The sequence below is a fragment of the Sander vitreus genome, chromosome 9, assembly GCF_031162955.1.
Source record: "Sander vitreus isolate 19-12246 chromosome 9, sanVit1, whole genome shotgun sequence".
Classification (NCBI taxonomy): Eukaryota; Metazoa; Chordata; class Actinopteri; order Perciformes; family Percidae; genus Sander; species Sander vitreus.
Window position 1 is genome coordinate 29,744,084 of NC_135863.1, and position 22,644 is coordinate 29,766,727.

General features: G+C 43.9%; 1 protein-coding gene across 1 annotated transcript; it reads right to left on the bottom strand.

Annotated features, from left to right (window-relative positions):
- Nucleotides 1-1,325: 1,325 nt before the first annotated feature.
- On the bottom strand, nucleotides 1,326-15,606 carry LOC144523757 (leucine-rich repeat-containing protein 24-like). The gene is made up of 8 exons (XM_078259585.1): nucleotides 15,139-15,606; nucleotides 12,067-12,251; nucleotides 11,389-11,475; nucleotides 10,732-10,923; nucleotides 10,396-10,564; nucleotides 9,661-9,923; nucleotides 5,556-6,131; nucleotides 1,326-4,705 (listed from the first exon to the last, which is right to left on the bottom strand). Exons 2-8 carry the CDS (start codon nucleotides 12,232-12,234, stop codon nucleotides 4,283-4,285), a joined length of 1,878 nt encoding a protein of 625 aa, XP_078115711.1. The 5' UTR covers nucleotides 12,235-12,251; nucleotides 15,139-15,606; the 3' UTR covers nucleotides 1,326-4,282.
- Between the last annotated feature and the right edge of the window lie 7,038 nt (nucleotides 15,607-22,644).

Sequence of the window (22,644 nt, forward strand, 5' to 3'; positions counted from 1 at the left end):
AAAAAGTATTTAGTCAGCCACCAATTGTGCAAGTTCTCCCACTTAAAAAGATGAGAGAGGCCTGTAATTTTCATCATAGGTACACTTCAACTATGAGACACAAAATGAGAAAAAAAAATCCAGAAAATCACATTGTAGGATTTTTAATGAATTTATTTGAAAATTATGGTGGAAAATAAGTATTTGGTCACTAACAAAAGTTCATCTCAATACTTTGTTATATACCCTTTGTTGGCAATGACAGAGGTCAAATGTTTTCTGTAAGTCTTCACAAGGTTTTCACACACTGTTGCTGGTATTTTGGCCCATTCCTCCATGTAGATCTCCTCTAGAACAGTGATGTTTTGGGGCTGTCGCTGGGCAACACGGACTTTCAACTACCTCCAAATATTTTCTATGGGGTTGAGATCTGGAGACTGGCTAGGCCACTCCAGGACCTTGAAATGCTTCTTACAAAGCCACTCCTTCGTTGCCCGGGCGGTGTGTTTGGGATCATTGTCATGCTGAAAGACCCAGCCACGTTTCAGCTTCAATGCCCTTGTTGATGGAAGGAGGTTTTCACTCAAAATCTCACGATACATGGCCCCATTCATTCTTTCCTTTACACGGATCAGTCGTCCTGGTCCCTTTGCAGAAAAACAGCCCCAAAGCATGATGTTTTCACCCCCATGCTTCACAGTAGGTATGGTGTTCTTTGGATGCAACTCAGCATTCTTTCCCCTCCAAACACGACGAGTTGAGTTTTTACCAAAAAGTTATTTTCCAGAGGAATTTGAAAATAAATTCATTAAAAATCCTACAATGTGATTTTCTGGATTTGTTTTTCTCATTTTGTGTCTCATAGTTGAAGTGTACCTATGATGAAAATTACAGGCCTCTATCATCTTTTAAAGTGGGAGAACTTGCACAATTGGTGGCTGACTAAATACTTTTTTGCCCCACTGTATATATATATATATATATATATATCCTGGATGGACACCAGATATTATTTAAGGAGGAAGACTGAGCAAAGGATCCATTTGAAGGAAAAAAAGACTTCCTTCTTAGACAATGAGATGGACAAAGATTTTATTTTCTTTGTACAATTGGTTTAAAAATGGGAAAATGTCACATACACAAAAAGAAATGGAATAACTCCAATCTGAACTTTGGACGCTTTTGTCATGGGCTGTCTGGAATGGGATAAAAATACAAAGGAAAATAAATATATTTTAGTTAAATGTGGTATATGCACATCATTTAATTAGTTAGTTTATTAAAACAATGTGTGCATATATATATATATATATATATATATATATATAAATTACTTGACAACCATATCCCTGGTATAATCTGAGAAAATAAAAAGTTCTAGTAAAGTCGTCATTCAGGATCCTGACATGGACAAAAGCTAACCTGGTAGTTAAGGGAAGGGTGATATTTAGAATATAAATATTGAATATTTGTATGCTCAATGTTTGTGATTTTGAATTAAACACATGCCCGATGTAGCCTTTTTATTGGAAAAAATCATCCATGCACTCACAGTGATTTGTTTTTGCAGTTCGGTCGGATATACCTTATTAGGCATTCATTTTTCTTCTATTCTTCAAGCCTTAATTTCAGTCTGTTTTGAAGTGAATTGAGTTTAATCATCTTGACGCCCAAGAAATCAGATCATGTTGCTGAGTATTTAATAAGTCCTATGGCAGCACTGAGAGTACTGCAAATCCAAAAAAACATCTTCACCAGTTCGACTACACTTGCACAGCATTTAAAAAAAAAACTCTCCAAATACAGAAAACACAACCATAACAGAAACACACTGCAAGTAGCGCACACATGTGATACACATGGCTGGGATCGGTCAGTGGTACTGGAAAATTAGCTGAAATGTCGTTACATTGTTTGGTTTGTTGTAACATTGTGATCGCATAATTCAGATATTAAAAAAGGTTTTAGGGCCCTATTTTAACAATCTAAGCGCACGCCATGAAGCACGTGGCGCAGGTGCGTTTAGGGCGTGAACATATCCACTTTTGCTAGTTTAACGGCGGGAAAAAAGGGTCCGTGCGCCGGGCGCTTGGTTCAAAAGGGTTGTACTTAGTGTCTTCATTAATCATAGGTGTTTTTTGGGTGTAGCATGCAATAAGAGGTGGGGCAGTGGATATGACACGTGCCTTTGGTGCGGGAGACCTGGGTTCAGTTCCCACTGCAATACATCCACAAATGTGTCCCTGAGCAAGACACTTAACTCCTAGTTCCTCCAGAGGTGTACGACCTCTGGCATATGTAGCAGTTGTATGTCTCTTTGGATAAAAGTGTCAGCTAAATGTAATGTAAACCAATCAGAGTGTCCTCTCCCATTCCTTTTAAAAGTCAGGCGCGTTTGTGCCTTGGCGCATTGCTATTATGATGCCAGATTTGCACCATAATGTTTTTTTATCTTCTGCATGTTTGTGTGCTGCTGCACAACCCTGTGTGTGTGTAACAAGCATAGTAGCCTAGGCACATTTTACTAATGAGCTGTTAAAATAACAATGAAATGCTGCTTTGTCGACTTTAGACCAGGTTTTTGTTGGTCAATGGCCCCATCACTTTCCGCTGCCTCAAGATAGTAATACGCCAAGAATGCACCTGAACACACCTCCCTGTAAGACCAGGGCGCAAAGATGGGCGCAGGTGCATTTGCTATTTAAACGACGTGGGCGCTGGATGGTGTATTTGCAGTGTGTTTCTGTATTTGGTTGTGTTTTCTGTATTTGCAGTGTGTTTCTGTATTTGGTTGTGTTTTTTTTTTTGTTTTCTTAAAGCTAGAGTGCAGAGCTACATATAAATGAACGTCCGTTACTTTCAAGCCATGGCGAAACTAGTTCACACGATGCTGATGAAGCCCATCGCTGCCAGGGAAAGCTCTCTGTGTTTCTCAGTACACTGGAGTTGTGGTGTGTGGTATCTGTGGCTACATTCCCACGCTGCTGGAAGAATGCCGATGCAGTGTATCTGTACTCAGAACGAGTACTAAACAGGAGGGCAAGACTGGATGTATCACGTAACATTACCTGTAGTTTTTACTTGAGCTAGGCTATAAAGAAAACACAGTTGTACTGGAAGCGGTGCACAGAAGCGTCTTCATGGTTACCACGCTTGCAGCGTCTGATGTTTATTTGCAGGGCGCTTGGCTGCCTGTCTCTTCACATGAGGAGCGACGTCTGATCCCGTGGATCCAAGCGGGTACTCCACAGTTCTTCACAGCGTAGCTGCTTATTCTGGCTCTCTGATTTATTACACGGTACTTCAGTCTTCCTGTACTACCCAATACCTTGACAAGCAGGTGGGGGGTTGTCATTGATCCCACTGCTTTTCTTAAGCACGTTGACTGTGATTGTGTATTTACTCTCACTGCCAGAGGAAGGAGACAGACATTCTGCACTCCAGCTTTAATTTGCAGAATTTTGAGCTCTCAGAGCCACCGTACTATGTAGTCATGCCAACAATTTATGTTGGCCTCACTTTTAATATTTAAATGCTATTTCTTTCTACAGTTTCTTATCTTTTTCAGGTGTGGGACTATATTCTATACTGTTGGCCGTGCTGAATCCTTTCTGCCCCTGCAACAGTCCCAATGTGTTAACAGTTTCATGATTTAAAAAAGACAGAATCTTCAGAAAGTTCCATTCTCTGTGGTGATTTAAGCCATTCCCCAAACATTTAAATAAATAATTACAAAATTCAGCTGTTGCTGTCCCACCCCCACTGTACTGCCTTCAGATGCTCAACAGCCTGTCCAGACATTAACAACAACAACAACAGTTGTAAAACACACTTTGGTTCCTACATGCTCATGAAATGGAAGATTCCATGATGTCCCCCTTTCGTTATACTCATTCTGCAAACTGGAGCCTTCAGAGTTCTTGAGCGGACAGATGTTAACTCCTGCACAGCAATGATGCTGAAAGGTTTCTGGTGTGAAAGTAGCTCTGATAAATGCTGAGCCAGATGTTCATGTACAGGACAGTTCTGTGCAGCTCAGCTTCTACCTGAGCCCAGTTAAATGGGTCTTTGACTGTAGGGCATTTGAATAACAGTCTACCCACCAGCCTACTGACCACTGCTGTTTTAGCGTGCAAGGTCACAGTATGTTCATTCAAAAGTCTCAAGTGCTGTTGATGTAGTAAACCCGATTGTGAGCTGTGCCAGGTATGTAACAATTCTCCAATAAGAGTCCGTCACTGTGGGGGAGTAATAGAAAGGATTCACACACAAAGCCTCTGTGTTGCAGTGGATTCTCTCCGCTTCAGCAGTGGATCTCGTAGGCGATCTGAGAGTCCATGAACAGACCTGTGTGATTAAGAAACATCCCTTCTGCCTCTGAAGTAATCACAGGCTCAGCTTCCCCTCCCTCCCCCGCCATTCTCCTCATGGTCCGTATGTCGCCCTCCTGCTGCTGCTGCTGCTGCTGCTGCAGCTTTTTGTTGGGGGCCAGAGTGGGGCTGGTGGTCTGGCCCGGCCCCGAGGACAGGGTGTGGCTAGAGGTGTCAGATGGAGCCGAGCAGCCCAGGTTAGTGGTGGAGACAGCTGTGGGGGGGGCAGGAGGCAGCACGGGCTTGGCCCTGTTGAGGACGTACATCTCATGGCCGCGCTCGTCCCGGTACTCCTCCAGCTGGGCGAAGGTGGTGGGGCCGTCAGAGTAGTCATTCACGTACAGGATGCTCTCCTCCTGCAGGTTACAGTTCACCTTCATCACCTTTATAGTACAGCAATATACAATACAATGGAAGAATTAGAGGTTGTAATACTTTACAACTGCACTGAATGGCACACGTTTTCAATGTAATCAGTGTAATTCGTGGAGCAAGATGATGCTGTGGATGGCAGCCTCTTGTGTGGTGCTCTCTGGTACTTTTCTGCTCTCCCTCTCTGATTATATTCACCAGGGAGGAACCTTTGAACATCCAACAAGTAACTTGTCAAACTTTTTCACTCACCGTGAATGTTCTACAGCGATTTTAGAGGGAGGAGCAGCAGCTGTTTATGGGATTTGTAGCAGACGCTCACAGGGGAATGGTGCCGGAGCGCTGGTTAAACTGTGAAAGGGATTTTAAACTGGGCTCCAGTCACGTTGCTCTCCGGCAAATTAAATTTTAGAACTGCCGCTTCTCAACAGAGGATGAACAGACTTTTCCAGATCTACTTACGAGGCTGCAGGGTGGACATTTGAATTCAGCGACACACAGGCTAATACTGTTGTAGTTTTTACTGGCTACCATCACATGCTACTAAAGGCTCCATATTACTGACTGTTTTTTTATTTTTTTACTTTAGGGACTCCTACTTTACAGCAGTTTATTATCAGATAATAATTAATACATCAGTTCCAAAGGAAAGGTTTAGAGTTTTAACTTGCCTAACCTGCTTTCATCTGTGTAGTGTGTCAGAAAACAATTTGTCGTGTAACACATTCTGTGTTGCTCCAAAAATAAATCTACCTCAAGCAGTTCCTCTCGTTTACCAGGTTGGAAAATAAAACACTGTTGACACCATTTACTCTAGTCCAGACTGACACACACCTTCTCGGCTCCATCAGCGTCCTTGTCTGGCTGCTGCTGGCGGCTGTAGATCATGGCGAGCAGCAGCAGAGCGGTCAGGGCGAGCAGCGAGATGCCCACAGCGATGGCCGTCTGCGTGGCTGCTCCCAGAGCGCTGAAGGCCATGCTGCCCAGAGCGTAGAGCGGCTCGCGGCTCACATCGGAGCCCACAGCGGGGCCGTGGCTCCTTAGCCGGGGCCAGGCCGGCGAGTACGGAGACGACACCTGGGACCACGAGGCCCAGATGGAGGAGGAAGAGGAGGAAGAGGAAGTGGAAGAGTTGATGGCTAGCTGAAAGGTCACTCTAGCCACACCGCCAGCGTTCCAGGCTTCACACTCGTAGAAACCTGCGTGAGCCACAGTCACGTTGCTGAGGAACAGCATGCCGCTGCCGGTGTCGGGGTCGAAGCGCTCGCCCGCAGCCTTCTGCAGACTGACACGGCCTTCCTCGGACGGCTCCTCTGCCACCCCCACTGCCCCTCCTCCAGCACCCAGCTCCTGCACCAGGCCTCTGGGAGAGAGCACCACCTTCCCCTGGGATGCCTTTCTCCACGTCACCTGGAAGAGCATTCAGAGTTTCACGATCAGCTGTCTTGCTTCTCATCACATAAAGAATCCAAAGGTAGACATGACATGACATCTGCTACCAACCTGATTAAACATGCCATCATGGTTTTACTGTTGAATCTACTTTCATCATCTGTTTTTGAATTCACATTTGCTGAAATGTATGGACATTGTTACATTCAAAACGGCACAATTTATGTTTAAAGTTAAAGAAAATAATTTACCATACGCGCAATGTTTAATGAAAGAGACGGGGGATATCATCTAAGAGGACACTGTATGTTCAAACAGCCTCTTGTGCGAACTGCTGTTAAAAGTATGTGTGTTCCAGTTTGTGGAATGGACTGAACAATGACATCAAACATTACATAATATCAGTAAGTTCAAAAATACATTAAAGAAATCAATACTTGACCAATACAGAATAGAATAGACCGAAACATAGGAATGGAATTGTAATGTAAAGGTATTGTTGTATATTGTTGTATTGTAAGTTATTGTAAGACCTGAAAGATTGTATGCTGTATTTGCATATCTATTTGTTTTGTAATACTGTAATATGATATTGTGAAGTAGGGGCAGGACCTGCCTGCTCCTTCTCCAACTTATACTTTTTTATTATTTTGTTTTTTGTCTTTGGTAAATTCTGATTGTTTGCATAGAATTACTTTTTTTGCAGCATTGTTGATTGTTCGAGATAAACAAAAAAATGAAATGAAATGACATTTTGTTCACTAAAATAAAGAGAACTAAAATGTTTTTGTCTCAAATTAAAATAGATAAGATCATCAAAAGGAAATGAAACACTTTACACAGTATAGGCTGATTGTATATAGACGGATTACTGAACCTGGGCATCAGGGTCAGGACGCTCTTGATGGACAGGTTCTGTCAGTGGCCATATGAACATTGAAACAGTGTTGCTTATTATTATAATCATTCCTACGGTGGCCGACAGGGGCAAACACCCTGCAACTTAAGAAAACACACGCAAATAGACAAAACACAAGCAAATTAAGAAAACAACTTCATTCATTTGACAACACATGCGCAGCATTCAGCAAACGAGCTGCAAATACACACAACACAACCAAATACATAAACGCGATGCAAATATGAAACGACGCAAAAAGAAAAGCACGCAAACCCAGAAAACAAATGCAACAAAAAAACGCAGCATCCAGATTACACAACGGAAGTTCTCCAGACCTCTAGAGGGAGCAGCTGGTGGAACAGCTGGATTTTCAACCCCACGGAGAGAGCGCTGTGCCTTTTTTATTAGAGTCAGGTATGACTACAGCCTGGAGAACTCCATAGACTGTATATTAAATTCATATTATTATTATTAATACCATAATATAATATAGTAATAATATACAGTCTATGCTCCCGTCTCAAGCCCTCCTGGCTGGTGCCGTCCCCGAGCTTCGGCTTTTCAAAATAAAAGCTGGCATCTGGCCCGCTATGTTTTCGTACTTGGGTGTGTTGGATGTTTGTGAACTCAACAGTAGGCCTACGGCAATCATGCTAATGAATACAATAACTTTTTCAGCAGATGTCTTACTTACAACACGATGGAGTTAGCAAAGCAGTTTTGTGTTTATATGTGCCGGCGAGATTTATTCAGTTTGATAAATCCCACGGTAATTCGGCTGGTTTACTAAACAGGGAGGGACTAGAAATCCTGTCTGTTTTTTGTATTTCAAGAGCAAATTGCTCCACAATATGAATACAGACTGATCACTTATTTTGTGTAACCGTTGTTGTATAATCACAATACTACACTTCAGGAGGCCTATACTATACTTCAGTGATGCGCCTTTCGGACCTCGAAATTAAACCCTCTGATGTAATATGGCTTAAACAAACGTCAACGTTAAACGCTGATGCAGTTTTAAATGTTTTATCACCACGAGTTTACAGACGTCTCTGCTGATTGAGTATCACCTGTGACCTGAGCCGAGACACCAAACGAGAGAAAACAAATCATAAACATAAACTTAATATTTACAGCCTATGCAGTTGCTCTCTCTCTCTCTCTCTCTCTCTCTCTCTCTCTCTCTCTCTCTCACACGTGGGGTCTAAAATCCAGCTGTTCCACTTAGCTGCTCCCCCTAGAGGTCTGGAGAACTTCCGTTTTTCTTCTTCACGTTTATGTATTTGGTTGTGTTGTGTGTATTTGCAGCGTGTTTATGTATTTGGTTGTGTTGTGTGTATTTGCAGCGCGTTTGCTGAATGCTGCTCACGTGTTGTCAAATTATTGAAGTTGTTTTCTTAATTTGCTTGTGTTTTGTCTATTTGCGTGTGTTTTCTTAAGTTGCAGGGCGTTTGCCCTTGTCGGCCACCGTACATTCCTTCTGTCCATACTGACTATTAATAATCCTTCATATGCACTTACACAAATTCACAGTCCTTGTTCTGTGTAAAAATTTATTCAAAGTTTATGTTAAAGTGCCCATATTATGAAAAAACAATGATGTCACAAGCCGAAACGAGCTGGCTAACCGCAACCGTTAGCTCGTAGCGTTAGCATACTAACGCTAGCATGCTACCTCGTTCTCACTAGCAAAGCACTGCAACAACACACACAAGTTCACCATAATCTACAAAATAACTACTTACATGTGCGCCCTCATTTAGAAGTCTCCCAGCTAATCCTGCCTTGTTAGAGAAACAGCCTTTCTTTTACTGTCTATGGAGCTAGCTAGCTGACATGATCTACATCTGAGCTACTGCCCATGTGCGAGTGCAATCAAAGATAGTACAGAAGAAGAAGAAAAAAAGAGGTCTCACTCTGTAGCTAAAACAGAGACCAGGTGAAAAGAGGATCTGCAGCAGTGAGAGAGAGCCGTGCAGTACAACAAAAATATGGTGTTTTTTGAAAATTAAAACATGTAAACCTATTCTGGTACAACCTTAAAATACAATTATGAACCTGAAAATGAGCATAATATGGGCGCTTTAAGACTCAGTAGTCTAAGTCAGTCAAATCAAGGGGAGCTCTCTCACAGTTCCTGATGATTGTCTCTTTTTGTCTTTCCTTGCTGAGCTACAGCAGAGGGATGGAAACACTTCAGATAAGCTTTGAAGTAGGGGTGCACGATTCAGAAAATGTCACGATTAGATTTTTCATGATTCTCGATTCAAAAAACGATTCACAGTATGTCAATGTAGTTACTTTTCCCATGTGATTGCAGTAGACATACAATTTAAAAAAAAAAATGAAGCAATTTTTGGAATTATATGAATCAATTTTGAATCTGTAGAGCTTGAATCGCAATACGAATGTAGTCCTTTCGATTTCAGTATTCAGAAATCCGTGCAATATAAGCATGAAGCTTTGACAGCACCCTTAAGTTCAGAATTTCTGAAATAAGAGTTCTTTTGCACCCTTCGCATCCTGAGCGAGTGAGTATTCTTCAGGCGATGACATGCAAACTGCTGCTGGACTATTTTGGAGGCTGAACCAGTGTTGTGGAAACTGCTGGAAGTTCTCCTTATTGACTCTACGTATCCCTACCTGTGGCCGAGGGTAGCCCGAGGCATGGCAGGACACCCTGAGGCTCTCTCCCAGGCGCACAGCGAGCCTCCTGGGCTCCAGCTGCACCAGTGGAGGGATACACACCAGGCTATTGAGGGGGACCTCCACCAGGCTGAGGTGGGAGAGACGCGGTGGCTCGGTGCAGACCAGGCGACGCTCTGCAGAGCTGAGCAGCCGCTGGCCCTCCTCATCGATCCAGCTCCGCAGCCAGTGCAGAGCACAGTCACAGCGCCACGGGTTGTCTGTCAGAGAGAGGACAGGAAGTCAGACAGGAGGCCTCGACGCTGAGCCAGTCCAGGTCCCAGTCACTGGAAGAAGACTTTTCAGAGTACTGAAAGACAGTGTTTGTTTTGTGATGAGTACATAAGATGATCATAAGGAATGTATATGTATTTGACAGGAGGGTTATGAATGGTTTTGGACTGACCTATGGAAAACCAGGAAACTTTACCTTAAGGCTTTGGGAGTAACCATAAAAAGAGAGAAGAATGCATTGACTGCATAAGGAATAACTGCAGGAAGAATGTGAAATATAAAGGATTCAATCAAAAGAAATAACCCTTGTTGAGTGGAGAGGGGTCTGCCTGCCTGGTTCAGTCTACATCAACCACATTGCTTTAACTTAACCCTTAATTTGGTAGGACACTCAATCCAAAAACAGCAGTTTTAAGAAAAGTAGAAAGACAAACCAGGCAACATGTAGTCCAGTCTCACCTGTGATGCGCAGCACCTGCAGGCTGACCAGAGGGCGCAGAGACGCAGGGCCAATGGTGTGAAGATTATTCCTGCTCAGGTCCAGCAGAGCCAGAGAAGTCAAACCAACGAGAGCCTGGTCTGCTAACATCTCTATACTGTTGTGCTGCAAATGGAGCTCCTGCAGGCGCTGCACATGGTTAGCAGGGTTAGCAGAGGCTGACAGATGGAACGCTACATATCACTGATGGAGCCTCATACAGGAAGGAAGATCTGCTGTGCTGAGCATAGCTCTATATTGAGTTTATTGTTGAAATGTGTGAACGTGAAATGGAATGGACATACATGTGCTCTTACCTGTAAGCCACGGAAAGTGTAGTCCAGCAGACGGGTGATGTCATTTCCTGCCAGGTAAAGAATGCGGAGATGTTCGAGTCCCTGGAACATGTCAGCTGTCACCAGGTGGACCCGGTTCCCATTCAGAGCCAGCTCCAACAGCTGGCCCTGGTTCTGGAAGGAGCCCGGCTCCACTGCTGATATGCTGTTGTTCTGGAGACAAAGGGAACACAGCAGGCTAAATGCTGTTGCTGCTGATACTGCTGATCGGTTCATTAAAACCTGTAACTTTACTGCTTTGGTATCGTTTCTTCTGTTTTGTTCCATTCCTGCGGGAACAGACATCTGACTGGGTTCCATCTTGGTCCACATTAATTTTTCATTTACATTTAGTCGATCTAAACATGGAGTTGCTGTTGCACTCAGACTAGAAAGACTGCTGTATATCTTTTTGTTTTTCTGTGTTTAGTTTTTTTATTTTGTTCGAGACTAGACAAGCGGTTAAGAGATGTTAAGATTCCAATGAATGAGGAAATGCTTGATACAGTAGAAGCTCAAACAGAAAACCACAAAACATTTGTAAACCCACGTGTTACAGTTTTTGCGATTGCTAACCGACAGCGGTCACAGTTACAGTTTGAGTTCCAAAAAAATCTTGTGTGCATGTGTGTGTGTTACCTGCAGGTACAGGTAGTGCAGGTGCCTCAGCAGAGTGAAGTCATGTCGACGGATCTGACCAATCACATTGTCCTGGAGGAAGACGGTCTGGACAGAGAGAAGACACGATGAAGACGGACAAAGGCAGAGTGTTGGTCGGTGAATGTTTCAAAGAAGTCTGACTTGGTGGTGAACTGTTTATCTTTGGTTCTTTCATTCTGATGTCAATTGATGTACCTGTGTGGACGGAGGGACATGTAATGGGACGTACCTGTGTGGACGGAGGGACTTGTAATGGACGTACCTGTGTGGACCGAGGGATGTGTAATGGACGTACCTGTGTGGACCGAGGGACGTGTAATGGATGTACCTGTGTGGATGGACGGACGTGTAATGGGCGTACCTGTGTGGACGTGTAATGGGCGTACCTGTGTGGAAGCAGGGACGTGTAATGGGCGTTCCTGTGTGGACGGAGGAACATGTAATAGCCGTACCTGTGTGGACATGTAGTGGGCGTACCTGTGTGGACATCTAATGGACGTACCTGTGTGGATGTGTAATGGGCATACCTGCGTGGACCTAGGGACGTGTATTGGGCATACCTGTGTGGATGAAGGGACGTGTCATGGATGTACCTGTGTGGACGAAGGGACATGTAATGGACGTACCTGTGTGAGTAGGAACGTGTAATGGGCGTACCTGTGTGGACGGAGGGACGTGTTTAGGGATGTCCCTAAGGCCAGTGGAACCGCACTCCACAGTGAGGCTGTAGCAGCGACAGCTCACAGGGCAGGACGGAGACGCTGTGCTGGGAGTGTGGAGGGACAGGAGAAGCAGGGACAGAGGAAGCACCGGGGACACAGCCATCACACCAACACACAGGGCTGAGGACAAGGAGGACGAGAGAACACACGGCTCAGACAGTACTCATCAACACAACCCTACCCAAATGGTCTCATTCTCATCAGAGGAGGACGCCTCATAATCAGGGAGAGAGTATAAAGAGAGAGCACACAGAGAGAAATGGTTCAGAAGGCGGTTCAGTATCAACGTTGTCCCTCCTCTGTGTTGTGTGAGCTCCTGTTTTATCTTGGCTGATAGCTGATATTAGCTTATCACAAATATGTTCGGACTATCACTACCATATCAGCTGATAAAGAAGAAGAAACAAGAAATGTTAATATGTTTGAGGTCGTAGAGAAACAGAAACCTGACAATGTGAAATGATCCAAAACCTACATATCTTGGTCACAATTTTTCTTTTTCTTTTTTGATGGACACAAACTTAAAGAGTTCTGGATCAACAGTCAAAAACATGCAACAAACCAAAAAGTTACAGGATATAAGTGTGTGTGTGTGCGTGTGTGTGTGCGTGTGTGTGTGCGCGTGTGCGTCTGTGTCTGTCTTATCAAAGATGTTTAGTTATGTGTTTCTGTAATATCATGAGTTCCTGACCACATTATCAGATGTTTAAATCTCTCACATATGGTGATTGGCCTCCCACACAGTGTCAGCCACACACTGTTGCTGTAGCGTTTCAGTGGAGCTACAGGCTGCTCAACACTATCTGACTGGATACATCGCTCTAGAGGTAAGGTGAAGCAACCATGTGCCATTCATTTTTGGTTTCAATTACTGGAAAACATGCTTTCCGTTTGCATTCAGTGGCTTTTCTGCACATACGTTTTAGACCATTTATCTTTACAGTGTGCACAATTATGTCTAGGTTAATACAGATTCAAAATCTCATATTTTCATGTCCACATGGAAACTAAAATGAAATGCAGCCACATTTGGACTAAAGTAAGTAAATGGACTGCAAGCGCTTTTCTGGTCTTAAAGACTGCTCAAAGTGCTTTCACACAGTACAGGAACCATTCACACACTTGTTAGGCTGCCATACAAGGCGTAACCTGCTCATCAGGTAAACATTCACACACCAGCGGCGCAGCATCAGGACTAACTCTGGGTACAGTGTCTTGCCCAAGGACGCTTCGACATGGGACTGCAGGGCCAGGGATCGAACCACCAACCTTCCCATTGAAGGTTATCCCACAGATAACCTCCAACCTACTGTAAGTTCACACAGACATATCACATGGAGAAGTCATGTGGAAATCGATCAAATATTTGCAGGAGAAGAGAAATCTGATTGACTGGACATGTAGCTACTGAACCTTGGATCTGTTCATGCCAGGTGTAGGTGTCAGGTAAGTGCTGGGACTTTGTCCAAATGTCAGCATGGCATGTATTTCCCAACCTTTCTCCCTTTGTGAGGTGAGAAAAGCAGTGTGCTTTAAACATCAAGGTGCAGAGAATAGCTCAGTGACAGTGAAAGCGTGCTGTCACAGCAGCTCCAAGGGATTATGTCTTTATAGAGGAACACTGAGGACACCGCCACAGATTAAAGCTCTTTTGGATATATTCATGTCAGCTGGTGAATCACTGTCACCATAGTAACCATCCATGCCATATAAGGATCCATCATCGAGGCTTTTCTTTGTTTCTCCTTTGGCTGAAAGTGCAGCAGTGGATGCTAACAGGAGCAGCAGAGGAAAGGTCTGGAGTGAAAACATATATGGAAATATGAGAGCAATATGAGGATGATAATCCACGAGAAAACACAAAACATGTATTAGAAGCACGGGCACAATGAATAACTTTCTTATTTGATTATATCTTTATTTGTTTTCATTTTATTGTTCCTATTCTGATCGTCGTTTATCTGTGTGTTAAATACACTTAGTGGCCACTTTATTAGGGACACTTGAACAGTATAATATGCAACCTAGTCTCGCTTTGCCAGACCCTCCTCCGAAGCACGCTGAAGGAGGGTCTGGCTACTCCACATACCATTCGGGGATGGGAGGAAAACGTACTCTGGTTTAATGGCATTTCTTTAAACCAATCAGAATCGTCATGGGCGGTGCTAAACTCCGTACAGAGCCCAGCCGCTGCAAAATAGTCGTGCGAGAGAAAACTCAGATTGGACAGATAGTCTAGCTAGCTGTCTGGATTTACCCTGCAGAGATCTGAGGAGCAGTTAACCATAGTCCTCAGAAATCCACCAGAGTTTAAAATTCCAACACAAAGAAAGCGGAAGGAAACGGAAAATACATGCATCCGGAAGAATTTCCTGCAGCACCGGAGCGATCCTGGAAGTGGACGAGAAGGATATAGACTAAATGCAACCCAACAGTTATTCATGTTGCGTGATGTTTGAGATCATAGCTGTGTAATCCAGCACAACACCTCCATTCAATAATATGCTTCTGACTGAACTTACACCTCTCTAACAATGTTCAAAACTCAACGTTACAAACTTGGTAATGGAAGGATTTATGGCAGAGCTGTAGGGTTGAGTTGCAATAGATGTTACTGGTGTACCTAATAAAGTGGCCATTGAGTGTATATGTAGTTTCCATGTCTATCAGAATATTAACTCTGTTCATGATGTCAGTTATTATATTATTAACTATAATAAGTGACTCTCTTTATATTTGAATGTATTCTACAGTGTTTCCAGATGTTGAGAGCTGGGGTGGTGTAGTGGGTGCAGCCGTGTAGTCGTGCAGCCTTGCAGCTGTGCAGGTGGAGCTGTGATGGACAGAGCAGTGATGGAGCCATGTGTCCAGTGGGCTGCAAGCTGAGCCCAACACAGACCATAATATGTGCTCCCTGCAGCTTTGAACATGCAAACAGTGTAGAGCCGAGCACAGCCTTCCAGATGTTTCTGTCTAACACATCAGGACTCCTATTGTTGTTTCATACCTGACAGAGAGAGGATGGATGGGTGTCCGACACCGACGCTGCCTGCACGACGCCTTATTCCCTCTGACTTATATAATAATAATAATAATAATAATAATAATAATAATAATAATAATAATAATAATAATACTAGCGTATATATGATCCGATTAGTCCGATCGATTCTGGTTGTTGACGCTCCAGCTGATCGATGTTTTCACAGTGCGCAGAGCACCGCGGGCCCGTCGCATCCTCCAGCACAGGCTCCGACACAAACAGGATAGAGGGGATCAAGCGGCGGGGCGGACCGTCGAATAACGGCGGGCCGGGCCGTGCCGGGCCGGACGGTAGACTGTGCAGCACCGAGGGTACACCGGGCGAACGGATCAGTTAGATCCAGCACTGGCTCCTCTCATCCTATCAGTTCCGCTGCTGCTGCTCCAGAGGACCACAGTCAAGTCACAGATCCGCCAGCAGCAGTAAGAACAACACTTCCGCCCAGAAATATTCACAATAAAAGCCTTATCCCCGAGCCCAAACTGCTTTTAAATGTATATGTGCACATTTGCTGCTATTCAGTGTCAAAGTACTCCTCTTATACTCTTACTTAAACCAAAGAAAAAACTGTCGAATGCAGAATCAGCCTATCACATACAACATACCATGGATAATCATTTATGTAGCCTATATTTAGCATATTTTGTGCTTGTAATTTGTGTTATTTATGTTATTAAATATACATGTTGAATCCAGTCTGCATACAGTGTCTGATCTAACACACCAAACTTAGAAAGAACAACCTAATTTCTCTTGCTATTTTTTAAGTTGGAACAACGTCACAAAGTAGACTACAACTAAACTTTAAGTAAACTTAAAAATAAAGTATAAGACTACCAGTTATATTTACTTTTTCAGGGCAATTGATTTAAGTAAGATCTACTTATGTAGATTTTACAGTGATATGCATGAGATGAGTAAAGTGTCCACTGTATTTTGGGGAAGAAAGTGATCAGTTTGATCCTCCTCTTTCCTGTCCAGACCTTCCGCCGCAGCTCTGTGGAGGAAGGTCTGGCTATCCGAGACTAGCCTCACCAACTCCATCTCTGTCAGATGTTTAGAAGTGTGTTCGTATGAGGTACTTCTATAGTCAGTGCAGGGTTAAGGTTAGGTAACACAACTGCTGCCCCCGTCCACAGCAGGACATTGCTTAGCTTCATTGTCGGTACTCCTGCCTGCTTCTCCATACTGGGGGCCACCCACCACTATCTACTGTAACTACCTCCCTCAGTGCTTAAAAAAAACGATTATATTCGGGTTGAGGCAAATAACCCAGTTTCTCAAACACCATGTAAGCTAATTACCAGGGTTTAAAATCTGAGTTCTCATACCTTGGTTAACAGAGCTAGATAATTCCTTTAGTAACCGGGGTATGCATACATGTTACACATCTGCACATGCTCCGTAGGTTATGTCTGCCCCATTCCCACTCTGCTGCGGTGGTTTCTGACCCGGAAATTATCATCAGCGCTGTGGAAACAGTTGCTATGATACAACAAAACACCGGATCGGCAGTGGAGCACAGAGTCTGAGAGTGGAGCGTCCGTCTCTTTCACTCCCTGCCGAGACAGCAGCGGACACCGGGAGATGGCTCAACAAATTGTCTATCTCCGGGGCTGTCAACGAGGTGTCTCAGCAAAGAAGTGGAGGGACCTAACAGCCCCCTCTACAGCCGCTGGCTAACTAGGCTAACTAACTATGCTTTCCTACGCTGTGACGAAGTGAAGAGTGTGTGAATGAAACATAACGTTGTTAAATTAAAACAAATTTAGTGTAGTTTTCTGTTATAATTTTGACATAGGTCAACCGGAAGAAAAAGTCTTATCTGACCAGTTGCACGTTGGCAGAGCGCCACCTACTGTACCAGAGATAGTTATAGTACGTGTCCACTGTCAGCGTCATTTCTGCTTTTCCCATTTATTTCTATGGGAGCAGCCGTGCAATGCATTCTGGTAGCATCGCAGGGACTTTGGAAAAGTGGGGCATTGAGTTGCCCGCTCCTCATTTGCATAAAGTTGAATCCAACCAACTTTATGCAAATGAAGATCGGCCAGCTCAGCTCGCCGCCTCTCAAAAGCTGACAAAAATCTTTTAAACTGACCTTTGTCGAAGACAGATTCATCAGCTGCATGGCCAAATACAAAAAGCTCTGGCAGGCTCTTCTTGTGTTACAAGACCGGGGAAGCTCCTTTAAGGAATAGCTCGGTGGTTAGCCTGTAGCCTACGTGTCGGAGAATACATCAGCAGTTTACCTGTTAGATGGTAGTAAATGTACAGTGTAGATTTCCATTTCCGTTTTCTCTGAATAAATGCTCCAGAAAGCAGTCAGTTGAAAAAACTCTGACACAGAGAGAGGATATGAGAGGACGGGGAAGCCCGTCTACAAACCAATCAATTATAAGTATCTGGAGACGCAGCTCACGTATGTGATGACGGCAGGATGTAGTTTTGTCACATATCGATCTTTAGTGCGCTTGCATAACTGCAGTGTAAAACCAAAACTAACCGGATCAAATGTAAACAATGTAACAAAAACATGAACCTTGGTCTGGACCTTGGTTCGGACTTTCAGGTGTGAAAACGCCCTGAGAGTCCTGGCATCCGGTTTCCCTCGAGCTCGTTCGTGCTTCCTGTTTCCGCTTTGTTGCGCGCTGCTGACAAAAATAGAGTGGTGCGCGCCCTCTGGTTGCGCAGTCAAAATCCTGCCGCGCCAGCGAGATCTACGTCATTTTGACGTCACATTGGCGCGCGCCAGCTCTCATGTTTTTGTTACACACTACACAGTGCTTGCTGAGACCGATCATTTCGTATGTGATTAGTTAAGGAGTAGGCTACTATAAAATCCACTTCCTCTCACATATCACAGCAATAAGGCTGCACAAATTAAACCAGGTTACATCCTTTACTGTCAAACTGAGAAAACAACAAATACAACGGGATAAAGAAGGCTAGTCTAAACATAAATGTTGCATGTAATAAATCTCTTCTGATGTTATGTTTGTCAGGCTAGGCTACTTATTAGCTACAGGGCCCTACAGTGTAATGTAATACAAGCATAACCTGCTTTTCACATCTTGACTTTTGCAGGCCAGAGTAGCTGGAGATATTAGCTGAAGCCTAAATGTGGGGATGTTGCTAGCCAAGAAAATGCTGAGTAGTGCACAGGGTGAGAAGGAGGGAAATGAAGAAGGAGAAGGCAGTAAACTGGAGAGACCAGGCAGGAGAAGACCACAGAAGGAGATGCAGAAATAAGTGAAAGTGAAAAGGGAAAGGAAGACTTGACTGTGAGCGATGAAGAGGAGGCTGCAGATTCAGAGAGAGGGACAGAGGCAGGGAGTGATCAAGAGGTAGATGAAGATGACAGGGAGGAAGAGGCCTGCAGTTACCCATGGATCATATGGTATGTTTATATTCTTCTTCAATATAAATTGCAGTACACTAGCATAACATGTCATATCACTCAGTGAAATGACAGAGACAAAGAAAAATGGAGACTCTCAAAGCCTCCAAACATTATTTCTAGAAGACAAGAAATTGTCAAACCTTATTTTTTAGCCCTGTGACAGGTTCTGTTTCCTGTTTCCAAGAGCACTTGTCAGATGTATTAGTGAAATCAAACAGTGTGGAAAAAGTAATATAGTGTGATGTATGTAAGGCATTTAACTATCAGCTGTACTTTGTGTAAAAGCGTGTGTCTTCTAATTGTCTGGTTCAAATAAAAGGCTTTAATACTGTAGATGTAAGACATTTTGACTTTAGTCTGAATCCCAGAGCTCATGTCCTACATGAAATGTACTTTGTGGTTAATTTGTGTCTGAAGGGATGAGATGGAGTTGATTAAAATCCTTCATTTCTCATGTGAGTGGTACTTTCATAAAAAATGTAGATTTATGGGGCACTGTGATTTAGGATTCAAAGACAACTTATTTGTGTTTATGCCCATTTTATTGCACCACTCTCTTCCTGTTTAGATAGATGTATAGATTTAGGCTATAGATGAGGCTAGGCTTAGGCTATAGACTAACTGACTAACTGTCAGTTAGTCACTCTAAACTCTAAATCCTTAAAGCTGCACTGATCAATATTTAGTATTATTAACTATGGAAAAAATGACTAGGTATAATGAAAAAGGGGTCGCTCGTAGTGACAAACAAATGTTGTTCAGTTCTAAGAAGCGTTTTTAGCAACTTCCAGGTCATTTTTTATGTTTCGTAGCCTACAACTTTACTGTTTTGGTTCACTCTCACTGCTCTCTTCAGCACAATTTCCATCAGCAGCAGGAGGCTGTTTTAAGTAAAAAAAAGTTCTGATAAAGCCACCTAACCAGCACCAAATGACTGAGAAAAACAGTTACAATTAACGGGTGAACATAGTTGAGCTTTCTGAAGCTAAAAAGCCAGATATTGCTCTCACGAGTAGGCCTGTCGCGATAGTCAATACATGGACTTATCGCACGATATATGGAAATGAGCTCGGTAGCTTTTGGTGATAATTTGTATAACCGAAAATAAAGATGTATTCATTTTGACATACAAATGAATGTTACCAACATTTTAATCGTAGATCATCTGCTTTCTGTGTCGGAGGAAGAGGCGGGGCTCAGGCATATCATTAAATGTGCAGTAGGTAAGCCTTATAAAACTAACTTTCTGTCATATTTGCTGAAACTGACCCTATGTTCCAGTAAAACTACATGAAGCAGGTCATTAAAAAAAAACTCTGGCTCCTCTGGCACCACCAAAAATCCACCGCTCCCTGTTCAGATGCACCAATCAGAGCGAGGGGGGGGTGTCTAACTGCATGTCAATCACTGCTCATGCACACTCATTCATTCGCCCTTGTTGGGGGAGGGGCTTAGGGGAAGGTTTTGGGCTTTAGCAGAAAGGGGGGAGGGACTGAGAAGTTGTTGATGTTCAAATGTTTTGGCTAAGTTCTGGATCTTCCCAATCCTACCTACAGCACCTTTAAACCAAAACTACATGTATTAAAATCATAGGATTTATTGATTATTCCCAAAACAAAAAAGTAAACTCATAATTGATATTTAGCAAATAATTCAAGTTTGTAGCTGATTTGACAATAACCAGTGTATATTCTAAAGCATAAAGTCTAAAGCTACATGAGACTCGTAGTAAACCTGCAAAATGTCCCTGAAAGAAATGCTCCTGTGTTGTTAATTTAATTATTTTCTTTGGATGACCAACATGTACCTCCAGACAAAAACCTATATTTAGTATATTATATTTAACATATAAAATAATTTGAGTCAACTATATTTTGGGGGTTTAGGATGCAAATGAACGTTTGTCCCCTGATTTATACATCAAACTATATTACACATGACTGTAGTGCAACTTAACATTTAAACACCAATAGACTAGCTCTAAACCAAATTGCCTCAACAGCAACTAACTAGGATTAATTAAAGAAAACCACAAACAAGGTCCTGGTTTTATACTCGCGGCAAACGAGCCCCCAACTTGTTACGACCGGCTCACAGGCCACAACAAAAGAGGGAGATGCACAGCAACGTAACAATAATAAAGTGACATTTATTAAATAATGATGCAAACAAGAGAACGATGAGGTGTGATTGTCAGTATCAGTGAGATTAAGGTGATGGTGTGGGTGCGCAGACCTCATTCCCACCATCTTCACTCCTACCAGATGGACCTCCAGTGGTGTGAGGGAACCCATGACGACCTTCGTCTGGCTGGAATTGCAGGGGGCTGCCGGTGGTCCGGTCAGTTGGACTCCGCCTGTGTCTGTCCCCAGGTGCAGGTTTGTCTTCGGGGTTTGCTCCCCTAGCCACTGTACCCTCCCGAGTTAACCCACGTGGCTGTAGGGTTGCCTTCTTCCGCCTTCCCAGCCGTCGTGGTGGTTCTCACACCACCATCTTCCGCCTGTGCCGCCATTGGGGTCTTCACTATTTACCCATAGCTGGGGCTATTTACCCATAACTGGGACAGTGGTTGACGGGCATCAGGGCATTTTCACTCACCAATGGGCCTGCATGCCACGTCTCTGGGGCCCACTGCTGCTCCGAGATCCTGTACAACTTAGTCTGGAACCACAAGGGACCAGTTACCATGTGTGCCACGGGGAGGCGTGTACGAGATCTTGGCAGTGGAGAGGCTATGTACCGGCTGAGGAGGCTTACACACTCGGCTCCTCTTTTTGCCCCTGAAAACAAAGGGCTATCTAGCTGAAAGCAGAGAGTGGCAAGCAGAAGCAGCATGCAGCATGCGCTAACTACAGGCACTACTACTCCAACACTACTGCACTGACGCATCACACGCCCTGTGTGCAAACACACACACACACACACACACACACACACACACACACACACACACACACACACACACACACACACACACACACACACACACACACACACCACCACACACACACACACACACACACACACACACACACACACACACACACACACACACACACACACATACACACACAGACACACACACACACACACACACACACACACACACACACACACACACACACACACACACACACACACACACACACACAATGACCCAAACACACACAGACAGACCCACACAAACACAGACAGACAGACCCACCCACACACAGACAGACCCACACACAGACACACCGACAGACAGACCCACACAGACAACCAGACAGACAGACACACCGACAGACAGACCCACCCCCACACAGAAAGACAGACAGACAGACCCACATAGACAGACAGACAGACAGACAGACAGACAGACAGAAACTATACAAGTACAAATGCGTTTTCTTTTCCTCAGCCAGGCAGAAGTTTTTTGTATCACTTCTTCTTCTTTGGCTTTGTCATTATCTGGCTCTGAAGATCTACCAGCTGGGACCTCATGGTACTCTCGGTCCTCTCCCACTCCTGCTCTTTATCGTGCTGAGTCAGCTTCAGGCTTTCTGTGGCCTGAAGGAGAGATGCCTTATCCTCCTTCCACTGGTTGAGATTACTCTCCAGCTGCTGCTCAGTCTTCTTCAGAGCAGCCAGGAGGCAGTCACTCACAAAGCTTTGCTCATCATTCTGATCCACATAGGAGGCTCTTGTTTTCTCGCTCTCCTCGAGCAGGGAGGTTTTCTCCTTCTGCCATAGGACACGCTCACTCTCTAGCTGATGTTCACACTTTTTCTCAAGAGCAGCCGTGAAGTTTTTGTTGCTTTTGTCCTGTATCTCCAGCTGGGCTCTATGGGAAGCCTGGGATCTTTCCATTATCTGCTTTGCCTCCTCATCCTGTTTTAGGAGAGCTTCCTCCATCTTGTTCAATGTATCCTTCAGCTCCTGAGCTTGAGCCCTCTCAATCTCCAGATAGCTCTCCAACGTCACGTTGGTGGTCTTACCTACCGCGAGCATCTGCCTCTCTTTACGAAGCTCGATCTTCTGAGTCTCCACATTATTTTTAAGGTCCTCCTTCTCTCCCTTCATCTGCT